Source organism: Aulostomus chinensis, chromosome 10 (assembly GCF_037954235.1).
Source record: "Aulostomus chinensis isolate RoL2024-O1b breed Wild chromosome 10, RoL_Achi_v1.0, whole genome shotgun sequence".
Lineage (NCBI taxonomy): Eukaryota > Metazoa > Chordata > Actinopteri > Syngnathiformes > Aulostomidae > Aulostomus > Aulostomus chinensis.
In genome coordinates, this window is record NC_141329.1 from 29,081,015 (window position 1) to 29,093,400 (window position 12,386).

Genomic DNA, 12,386 nt, shown 5'->3' on the forward strand with positions numbered 1-12,386 from the left:
GTTAGCATTTCACTCAAGGTTTACGCTGGAAAACGAGAGGAGAAACATTCCTGATGTTGAGCTGGGTCTCTTCTCCGTGGTGGTTTGTTTCAAATGAGAACAAATAAATTTGTTTGTTTGTTTTAGGTTGAAATTTAGTCGTGTAAATGGAGAAGATCGGATGAGATTTTTGGTTGATGACATCACAGTTTGAATCAGACAGAAAGTGACAGCATCTTCAGCATAGAGAGAGAGAGAGAGTTTTCACTCAGGAAGCCGATAAAAGCTCCAGTATGACTGAGGAGCGTGAAGAAGAAAACCCGCAACAAAGAGATGACAAAGTCAACAGAAAGGTTTCATTTGTTCGTCTAAAACCTGGTAATCCTGAATGTTTGCTGCTGTAAGGGTTTGGAGGTGAGTGAAGACGAGGAGAGGAGTCAGGAGCTGTGTGTCATCCAGCACATCACTCACACGCACACACACACACACGCACACACACACGCGTGCGCATGCACGCACACATGCACAAACACAAAAAACACACACACACAAACACATAAACAATCATATACACACAAACACACATGCACAAACACACAGGCACAAACACACACACATTCTGTGGCCAAACATCTGCCCAACACATACGTGTGTGTGTGTGTGTGTGTGTGTGTGTGTGTGTGTGTGTGTATTGATCTGTTGACACAAAATGCTTCCAGGTGTCTCCAGCATCACAAGAACAATTTGAACCGTCGACATGAAATGAAAATAACTTTTCTTTTTAAATGAAGTCAGTTTGAAACGAGGCGCGCTGAGGAAGCCAGACTGGCTGCATGTCTGCAGGCCAGGTGGGCGATGGCGGCTGCTGCGCTGCTTGGAATGCAGTTGGACCTCATCTGTGTCTCCAGTCCAACCTGCAACTCAGCCATCATCTTTTATCTGTTGTCAAACTGGACGTCTTCGCTGACGTTCGTCTTCGCTGACGTTCGTCTTCGCTGACGTTCGTCTTCGCTGACGTTCGTCTTCGCATCCGTGTCAAGCTGATCAAATAAATCCAGCTTTTCCTCCTCTTCGTCTGCGCTCATTATATCAGCTTAAACACACACACCCCCATTAGGGACGCTCTTCTTGTCCATCATCCCCTGAGACAGTCAGGAAGACAGAGACCCTTCTCTAGCCACGCCAGCTAGCTTAGCACGATGGATGGTCGTGGGAAGTCAAAGTAACTCCAGCTCAAAAGCTTCTCAGGGAGCTGGAGGGTCAGATTTTTCCCGACCTGTTGTCTGATTGCGTCCATGAAGTCTGCTGAGGGAGTTTTTAGCAGCTCCTGTTTGACACGATTGCTGCAGGACCGCTTTGATCCTGAAGAGAACTGGATCAGGTGGATCCACAGACAGGTTCTGCTGCCTGGAGTGTTCCAGGGGAACTCCAGAGGTTCGTTGGCAGTGGTGATGATCTCTGGACATGGAAATACACTGAATGATATCAGCATGTTTCATGTTTGTGTTCATATTTGACTGAGATGCTAATTCACCTCAGGCGGTGTTTGGCCGCACCTTCAGCTCTCCGGCGCCCCCCTGAGCAGGCCTTTGGCTCTCTCTTTTGGCTGCACCCTACTAAGTGTCAGTTACACATCAGGTCCTGCTGGTTCAAACGGGTCCAGAACCATGAGCTCAGTCAGTGTTCCATGATTCAGTTGAATGTATAGACAGAAGAGAGTTTGTGGTTACTGAGCATGCCCAGATGGAACCTTACTCAACACTGTATCCTGAAACCTCGTGAATATTTATTATCATGCAGCACCTGCCTTTGCTAATGGTCACTGACCTCACATGGTCAGCGTCAGGGTCATCAGGTGTTCTGGGCTTCTCAACAGTGGACACCTGTCCAAGGCCACCCAGCGTCTCTGTCCTGGCATTGTTCACATCTGAGGGTCCTCTTCTTGGCATCTCCTTCGACTCCCTCCCACCAGCTCCAGGTGCTTCCTCTCGCTGGCCTGGTCCACGCCATCGGTGCTGTGAGCTCCTGCATGATCAGTTGTGGATGACGATCGTGTCTGGTGGAAGCAGCGATGATGTCATCCAAGCTGGCAGTAGTGAGTCGATGGGGCTTTTGTCTACTGCTGAAGAACCTTCAGAATCTGGTTGGGTCACCAGCGGGAGGGCCGGTCCCCAAACGCGACAGCTTACGTTCCGAGAGGACCGTGGGCCGTGGGATGATGGTCTGGACTGCGGCGTAGGGAGGTCACCTGTAATATTAGTCTAGATCAAACGAGGCAGGTGAAGGGGTTCAGGCTTGATGTTGGCACAAAAAGTTGAGAGGCTGAGCGAGGAACAGTTTCATTTCCCGAAATACGTTTTGGAGGAAGGGTGATGTTGTGAGGTGGACGGGTCTCAGGTGGTCCAAGGACGTGCACGTCAGGCTGTACCGTATCAGCGACGCGGTTTGACATACAACTATGAATCAAACGTAATGGGCCTGATGACAAACGTAACAAGTAGTGACTCGACGGCCGCTTCACACCAAACAGGCGTCAGGTGTGAACGCTTCCTGAATCGCTGCTAATCCTTCACACTTCCTCTCTCCATGGACAGATGCTTGACTGGACCGCTGCCCAGACCTCTATGTGTGTGTCTGTGTGTGTGTGCAACCTTCTTTGACATCCTCTCAGGCCTGTAAATCCCGCCAGAGCGCCTTGTCAACCCACCCTCCCCTCTCTCACCTCGCTGCCTGTTGCCTCCTTAAAGCGCCATTGAGCTACACTGATGAAACTAGGTCAAACGCTTTCAGACGCCAAACCAAGAATCTGTCCATCAGCTGGCGTCCAGCCTCAATGCTGCTGGATCCTCGCAGCCCCTCCAGCTGACTTATTATCCTGGTGCATGTTACTGAAAGTTCAGCCATAGCTGCTGAGTTTAGTTATTCCTGAGGAGCTCTGAGGCTGTTGATGAAGCCTGGAAGTGAAGGAGCTTTCACATTATTGAACACTAAATAAGAGGCAAGCACCTGACAGGAAGAATCGAGCCTGAATCAGAAATCCGAGGGGATGTCTATGGTTTGAGAGATCAACAACAATGTCAAACATCTCTCAGCTCATCAAACAGGAAGCTGCTGCAGCCTGGAAGATGTTCAGCACATGTTGCTGAGCCCTGAGCGGACATGAAACAGTGTCACCAGCAGAAAGCATTCAGCTTCTTTTAGCAGCTGCAGACCAACTGCTCAGCCCAGGGTCACTGCAGGAAAAGCTGGAGATCTGTGGGAGTCTGGTTCAGATTCAAATTTGGATCATTTTTGTCTCAGATGTGCTTGCTCACTGTTGGGTATGAAGTTACTGCAAGAGTTCGGTTCTGGACCTGCTCTCCTTCTGTCCACCGAGTCTCGTGAGATCACTTTTGTTGTGGCTTGACACTGAACAGACACGTTTCACTTGACTTGACTCTTTATTCACGCGTGTGGGACAGAGGAGGACGGTTCCTCCCGTCATCGACCACGTTGAAGATCGCCAGATTGCTGCCAAACCTGGCAGTCGTCTCACCTAAGATGACAAGCTAACGACATTTAAAAGGATGGTTTTCTGAATGGAGTTCGGATCAGATTGGTGTCAGTAAATCAGATGAAGCGTGATGGGAACTGAGCAGGTCAGTCCTCTTCCTGTATGAGACCAAGGCAGGAAGTAGAGGCATGGGTGCCTGAGGGCAGAGGTCAGGAGCTGGACTGACGTAGGCAGTTGGTCTGGTTTGGGTTTGAGTGGAGGAGATGTTGTGTTTGTTATTCTAAAGTAAATCTCTGATGCGCTCACAAGAGGAGAATGTGATCCAGAGGGTCAGATTTGGAGGCAGGGTTGTCAGCTCCAGCGCCGCTCCGAACACGAGTCTGTGTTTGCTTAGTTATTCCCCGTAACAGGAGATCCCAAACGCGTCCAGGAGTGCAGCCATGTTTTTCTTTCTCGCTGTCGTGATGCTCTATATCAGCAGGGCGAGGAGGTCGTCTCCGTGGGCGCAGGGAGATGGAGGCTGAAGTGATTTATGCTGCTCAGCTCCACTTGGACGTGTGTCAACTTGCAATGCTGTAAACTCAGTGGCAGTGGAGGATGGCGGGTGGGCGGAGTCTTCAAGACCGAGCTTAACAGCCAAAGACATGAAAGTGTATCAGAGGAGAAGAAGGACCAGATGAGACATGCAGTGGTTTATAGATCTCTCAACTTTAATCAGTTTTCTATCTGAACAGGTCATTGCTCTTTGTTTCTTATGGAGGAGGGAATCTGCCAAAACAAGCGCCATTTAATACCTCAAACTTAATGTAAGACATCATTGCAGGCAGGAATTAATTGATCAAATGTGCAGAACATAAATTGACATTTAGGTGGTAATTTGATTTCCAAATGATTTAAATTGGTTTAAAAGAATCCCCCAGTTGATTCATTGTCATACTTCCTTTTCCACGTGTCGGTTTATTTGAGCTTTCTATGTGAATGTCTGTTCAGTTCCTCTCAGCTCAGTGCTGCCTCAGCCTCTGATCAATGCCAACCGTAAGACTCTGAGCTACGGATCAGAATAAATGCAGAAATAACAGAAATAAAATGTAAACATAAGTAAAGAGAGGAACTGAAAGGAGAGACATCAGCTTGTCACGGTTGATCAATAATTAATGCCACCAGTAATTTTCAATATTGATATTAATCTTAATTTATTCATTGAGGACTTTCTTTTCTCTTGCATTCGTTCTTTGGTTGTGTTTGTTTCTCTTCTACCCTAAACTATAATTTCACCTCCCTGTAGTCGAGTCCATTTGTTCTAAATGTGCTAAGGACACAAAAACCTTTCTTTCTGATGGAGTTTAAAGTTTCAAAATGTTCTTTTCAAGATAAACGCAGACAAAAAGGGACTGACACAAACGTCGGGCCAGCAGCTGTAGCCGTCCCCCCGCAGCCCCACACGCTGACCAGGCTTTGGACGCGCATGGCGGATATGAAGAACGTCCGCCGCAGACGTTCCTGGACACTGGACTTGAGCGCGTCCTGCTGCACACTGAGCTCCACTCAGTCTGGAGTGTCTCACAAAGAGTGCAGCGTCACTGCTCGGAACGCCAACCAGATTAAAGTCCCTTTACAAAATGTTCAGAAGCCCACGGAGGAGGCAGGGCGGTGGCGGTCTCCTGGATTCCGTGGTTATGTGTTTACACAGGCTCTTTTGTTGGTTTGGGACCTTTTTATCGATTTAATTTAGCGTTTGAAGTAAATACAATTAAGTCACTCAAAAAGAAAAAAGAAATGACTCCAAAGGCAGGGATGCGAAGGTTGTCGTTCAGCGTCTGAGGAGTCTGGATGTTCACGGTGTCGTGGTTGGAGCTCTAAATCAAAGAGGATTTAGCCGGAATGTTCTTCCTCCTGGATGGAAACATAAAGCCGAGCTGGATAATCAACCTCCTCAGATGAAGAGGGCTGCCCGAGTGTCTCTGCTGAACTCATCAGTGGAGCGTCTGTGGAAGACATTACTGCTGCTGCTGCATCCGTCCTCTCCACCTCCATCTTTACCTTGACCCCCCATTCCCCTCCTGCCTCAGACCCCTCCCTCCTGGCTCAGACTCCTCCCCTATCCCTGCCCCCTGTCTCCCTGCTGGTGTCCAAGATTCTTTGGACAGCCGAGGTTCTCCTCCATCATCAGCTGTCACCCCCGTCTCCCTCCGTCTTCTCACCTCTTCAGCTGAGGAGTTCCCCCTAATCCTCATCATTCCTCCTCGATGCCTCTTTCCCTTTGATAGCCACCACCTTCCATTTCTGTCCTGGTCTGGACTCTGGCCCTCCCTCTCTGTCTTCAGTTCCTCCCGCTCTCTCTTTAAACTGTGATAAATGTCCGTGAAGCGATATCTCGTCCTCTCCTCCATCCTCCTTTTTCTCACCATCATTTTGGCTCTCGTGAAGAATGTTTGTCAAGGCTCCAAACAGCTGTGGAGTCTTCGTCCTCCTTCCTAATCTCTCCCATCTGTCTCCTTCTCCTCCATCATTTCTTCACTTCTCCTCCTCAGTCATTCCATCTCTCCGTTCTTTCTATGTACCCTGATGGATGGTCTGGGCCAAGGGGGTTCCCTCTCACCCTCGGCTGATCCTTCATCTTCTGGATCGCCTCAAAATCTTGTCTTTGTATTAAATGTCCCTCCCCCGGCCGCCGTGCTGAGATGGATGATCATCAGAGGTGCTGAAGGCCGACTTCTCTCTCTCTGGATGCTTGGAATCCATCAGCGTCTCTTTCTGAACTCTGGTTGGAGGTTCTGACTGAATCTTGGACCACATTCATGTTGTGTTGTGGCACTCTGTGTGTAACCCTGCTGGTTCGTGGCTCACACTGCTGGACTTTCACATTTAAATCCGACATGAAGACAACATGGCTTCAAGTTCTGCAGCAATGCTACAAGCTACATGCTACAAGCTAATGCACCATTTATTTGGATAGTTTGGTCTCACTGGCTAATGTGGGCTCCTGGTAAACATGTCATCGCTTTCAGACACAGCAACCGTGTGACAGTCACTGGTCACAGAGACCCCGACTCAGTTGGCGACCTTCGACCAGGTCTGTAAACCTGCAGTGCTACAGCACGGATATTCAAACGCCTCCTGATGAAAGCTGGGTTTAAAACAAAGATTAACAACAAGATACATTGAAATTTGCAGCTTCCAAATGTCCTCGTTCCTATGCTAACAGTCCCACACCGCAGCTAGGACCTCTGAATGCGGTGTGATGTTTTACAAGGGATTTTTAGGCATTTAGCTTCTGTTAGGAGGCTAGCTGATGTTGGCTGTAGCTACACATATGTACGAATGATGGGAATGAGTTTAACACCAAGCCATCTTATGCAATCAGGAGAAGACTACTGCACATGTAGGTCATAGCAGTAATTCTCCTGTAGGCCGTTATGGGGATCATGGAGGTGTAGTCTGCTGCTGCAGTATGAGAACGTGTTGGTCTGGTCAGGGTCATTGAGGAGGTAACAGCGAGCCAGCTGGCCCCAGAGATCTTTCTTCATGGAGAGAGTCTGATTGATTTCATGAAGTCACTGCGAGAGTCATACAGAGGACGCCGCTGAAAACAAACTGGATCAGTTTGGGAAACGTGGGAAACAGAGCCGGTAACAGTTGGAACACTTGGGCTCAACTCAGAGCCAGAATATAAAGAGGAACAGCAGCCTAAGTGATGAGCTACCTTAAGTACCAGAGGAGAGAAGCCGGCAGAACCCTCCCTTCACCTCCACCTTCCCAGCAGCCCAGAACTGCCTGCAGGAACTTCACAAATGTCCCAGAGAAAAGCCAACCTTGATTCTCACCCCTCTGACCTTTGGGATGTTCACTTTGGTCCGATCCATAATAGCAGGTGGGAATGGTGCCAAAGGAACAAAACTCAGTCCAAATTGTGATTACTGGCTAACTCGGACAGAAGATGAGGGACCATATCGACTCCAAATCGGAGGTTCTTGTTTATTATCGTTGTTGCAACCTGACATATGCTAATAATGCTGCGTACCGTCTCGCCCAGCAGCCAATTCAGTCGGGGCCTCATCACACAGTGAACATGAATCAGATGGGACCCAAGGTTAGGAGATTTAGGTCGCCTGTAACTGACAGATCAGTCTGAACCTCCTTAGGAGTGTCAGACATTTTCTGGAGGGTCTGGACGTCATGATGATGGCAGGATGTACGTAGGTGTGTCTCGCTAAGTTCTGTCATGCGCTGGCAGAACTGCAATATCAAACAGAACAGCTGGATCACTGTTGCACAAATAAGAACCTTTGACCCTGTCACAACCTTCAGAGTAACCAAGCTAATCCCCATGTGTTCATCAAGCTATGCTAACAGCTAATGCTACCAAACAAGAGCCCATCCGTGGTGTCACTGTGGCTCGTTCAGTGTGAGGTATTAGCGCATGTCTGTGTTAGCTGGAAGTGGCTAACGCTGCTACCACCCCACAGAGCAGAGTAGCATTGCTAGCCCCGACCACCAGAACCTCTGCTTTTCATGGCTGAACGGTGGTGAAGAGGATGTGGACGGGGCGTTTGCGTCGTTTTCGTCACTCATGAACCCGACTGATCTCTCTCTCCACAGCTCCGTGGCGGTGCTGAGGGACTGTATGAAGAACGAGAGCCTGGTTCGCTTCTTCCAGGAGAGACAGACAACGCTGAGCCACTCATTACCTCTGGAGACGTACCTGCTCAAACCTGTGCAGAGGATCCTCAAGTACCACCTGCTACTACAGGTAACACTTCGTGTACTTCACTGAGTACCTCAAATACCACCTGCTTCCACAGTAGTTCATGTACTTCACTGAGTACCTCAAATACCCCCTGCAACTACAGGCAACACTTCATGTACTTCACTAGAGTCAATAAAAACTACAGGTACAAAAACTACTGCTACAGGTAACACCTCATATACTACACTTGGTACTTCATAAATGTTCCGTGGCTGTCAGCGTTCTCGTGGCGTGAGGCTTCAGATGGTTCTCAGACTTCTTGCTTCCATTCATTTGTAGTTGGTTTCTCAGTTGAGCTCTGAGTTTCCTCTGGTGTGAGGTAAATTACGCCTGTGAGAAGTCACTGAGGCTGCCGTTCTCCCCGAGGACGCTCATCGTCTTTGTTTCCAGGCAACCAGGCTGTTTCCACCCCGTAAACACAGAGTTTGGGTAAAATGGCGCAGCAGTAAACTTTCCCTGCGCTCCAGCTGTGGACAACGACGCCTCAACATGTCGCCTCTTTGACTTAGAAGATAAATGGCCGCTGTGTTCCACAGATGTGGGTTTTATCTTCATCTGGTATCCGTAAGGTTTCAGTCTTTTAAATGGCAGGAGATTCTTTTCTTCTTCATTGGTCTCATTTTAGAAGCCTCACAATAGACTCAATTACGACTCAAAGCTCCGAGGCTGCAGCCTGGAGACTGAGCTCTTCTTCCTGCTCGGACCAGGCGAACATCTGGAGCCACGTCAGGACCAGGTGTGACACCTGAGCTGGTCACTGGGGTTAAAGTGGACCTCTCTGTGCCACCTCACGTCGAACTCACTGGAGCTCAGCAAATCAGAACTCCAGGCAGAAAACACACATCTCCAGTCTTGTTTGCTTGCCAACTTGCTGTGCGATGTGGAAAACCTTCACTTCTTTCTTTGAACAAATCCTCACTGGGATGTCGTTACTTTGGCTTTGTCTTCATCTGTTTATGATAATAAAATAACAGAAAAATCAAGGTTGGCAGCAGCCGTTGCAAGGATTTACATCCCTGAGATGTCAGTCACTTCAACATCAGTTTCATCATTTTAACCGACTCGTGATGATGTCACACACTCAGCGTTTGGTTCTCAGATGGGACTTCCAGCTGCAGGCTGCTGAAGAAACAGTGTATCTTGAAGGAGATTTACATAAAAGCAGTTGTAAATTGAGGGTTGAACTGTTTGATGAGGTTAAGAAATGTGTCTTCTGGAAACTGAGACATGCAGAAGACAAAGAAACAGCTGGAAACACACAAACACGTCTGTCACGACTCCCAGATCTCGCTTGAATCTAAAAAACTTTTAAAAGATGAACATCTTCAGATGTTCAGCAGGCAGAAAAGACACTCACACACACACACACACACACACACACTCACACACACACACACACACACACACACTCACACACACACACACACACACACACACACTCACACACACACACACACACACACTCACAGACGCACACACACACACACACTCACAGACGCACACACACACACACACACACTCACAGACACACACACACACACACTCACAGACGCACACACACACACTCACAGACGCACACACACTCACAGACGCACACACACTCACAGACGCACACACACTCACAGACGCACACACACACATAAACACACTCACACACACAGGGACACACACACAGCTTTGGCCAATAAAGGTCTGGTTGCAGGCCAAGCCCACCTCTGAGCCCAGAGAAACAAACCTAGCCGTCTTTGTTCTGTCATATTTTGTCTGCATTCTCATTGTGTGCAGCTTCAACTCTGCACAAACACGCCTTTGAAACCGTGTCGGGAGTTTCCCACAATCCTCCGCTTCATCCGCCAGAGGACCTGACATTTTCCTTCTTTCTCCTCCTTCAGTGTTTTCACTTCTTAAAAACGTCTCACAAACAGACTTAAGGGTTGTACTCATTTACATTTGAAGGATTTCTGTTTAACCAGAAGAGAGAAAATCCTGGATGAGAAGATGAGTTAAAGAAATGGAGATATTTTCCTCATTCAAACACGATGGCTCATTTTCCATGGCGCTGAGTGTGAGAATGATAGCTGGATGGCACTCAAAACTCCACCGAGGCAAACCGGGCTGTTGCAGGCGTTTGACAGACAGGTCAGTGGAGGTCAACATTCAAATGTAAAATAAAGACATGATAGACCAGAAGTGCTCCAGACCGCCGCTCCGAAAGGTCCCGACATGCCGCGCTGTTTTTAGCCTGACTACAAATATGCCGTCATGGCAGATCTTCATTCTTGGGTGAGTTATCGCTCTGAGCATGGAAGCGCCCAGGGTGGTGATTTCTGTGTTGGACCTCCTCACGCTGGCGATCACAGGCTCCAGCCAGTGAGTCACTTCTCGTCTCTGGGAGCAATAAAACATCATCCATCTTCTGTTTCTTCCAAACGACCTAGAAACATAAAGCACTTCCTGCATAGCAGGAAACGGCTTTCGGATGTTGGCAAGCCACACTTGCTCTGACATGGAAGTGTTTCCTGTTTCCTTGTCTTAGGAACTTTCCAAGCACTTTGACAAAAGCGACCCTGGCTATGAGGTCGTGGAGGACGCCATCATCACCATGACAGCGGTGGCCTGGTACATCAACGACATGAAGAGGAAGCAGGAACACGCCGTCCGGCTGCAGGTGAGATCCACCAGCTGATCGCACAGTAACCAGAGGGGCGGTGGTTTGATCCCCAGCTCATCCAGAGCCCCACCTGAGGGACATCGAGCAGGACGCTGAAACTGTAAACACTCCAGATCCCGACCCTGAGGGTGGGAGTGCAAGTTACTCTAACTGGTAACTGGTTCCTGCTACTAGTTACTGCTATAATAGTTAGCTAGCTACCAAGGCTAACATCTACCAGATATTGAAGCATCAATTTCAGCATGACATGAGCATTCAGGTACTAGTACTGATTCATACTAGTACTGATACTAGTACTAGTATGTATCAGTACTAGTACCTGAATGCTGAATGAATACTAGCGCTGATACGAGTACTGATAATTGCGCTGATACTAATACTGATACTAGCGCTGATACTAGTACTGATACTCGCACTAATACTAGCGCTGATACAAGTCCTGATACTAGTACTGATACTAGCACTAATACTAGTACTGATACTAGTACTGATACCAGTGCTGATACTAGTACTGATACTAGTACTGATACTAGCACTAATACCAGTACTGATACTAGTACTGATACTAGCACTAATACTAGTACTGATACTAGTACTGATACCAGTGCTGATACTAGTACTGATACTAGTACTGATACTAGCACTAATACCAGTACTGATACTAGTACTGATACTAGTACTGATACCAGTACTGATACTAGCACTGATACTAGTACTGATACTAGTACTGATACCAGTGCTGATACTAGTACTGATACTAGTACTGATACTAGCACTAATACCAGTACTGATACTAGTACTGATACTAGTACTGATACCAGTACTGATACTAGCACTGATACTAGTACTGATACGAGCACTAATACCAGTACTGATACTAGTACTGATACTAGTACTGATACCAGTACTGATACTAGCACTGATACTAGTACTGATACTAGTACTGATACCAGTGCTGATACTAGTACTGATACTAGTACTGATACCAGTACTGATACTAGCACTAATACTAGTACTGGTACTAGTACTGATACTAGCACTAATACTAGCGCTGATACTAGTATTGATACTAGTACTGATACCAGTACTGATATCAGCGCTGATACTAGCACTAATACCAGTACCAATACCAGTACTGATACTAGCACTAATACCAGTACTGGTACTAGTACTGATACTAGTACTGACACCAGTACTGATACTAGCGCTAAAACTAGTACTGATATCAGTACTGATACTCGTACTGATACTAGTACTGATACCAGTACTGGTACTAGTACTGATACTAGTACTGACACCAGTACTGATACTAGCACTAATACCAGTACTGGTACTAGTACTGATACTAGTACTGACACCAGTACCGATACTAGCACTAATACCAGTACTGGTACTAGTACTGATACTAGTACTGACACCATGCTGATGATGACCAAATGACTTCACCGCAGGCACAGCTTTTTATTTTGTGTTTCCTACATGAGGGGACACACACA

At 47.5% G+C, this 12,386-nt stretch overlaps 1 protein-coding gene across 1 annotated transcript in view; it reads left to right on the forward strand.

Moving 5' to 3' along the window:
• plekhg2 (pleckstrin homology domain containing, family G (with RhoGef domain) member 2) overlaps positions 1 to 12,386 on the forward strand; it is a 76,701-nt gene that overhangs the window by 49,456 nt on the left and 14,859 nt on the right. Inside the window, exons 8-9 of the mRNA XM_086215051.1 lie at positions 8,072 to 8,222; positions 10,756 to 10,887. Of these exons, the coding sequence (XP_086071177.1) occupies positions 8,072 to 8,222; positions 10,756 to 10,887 (283 nt within the window). The remainder of the gene's footprint in view (positions 1 to 8,071; positions 8,223 to 10,755; positions 10,888 to 12,386) is intronic.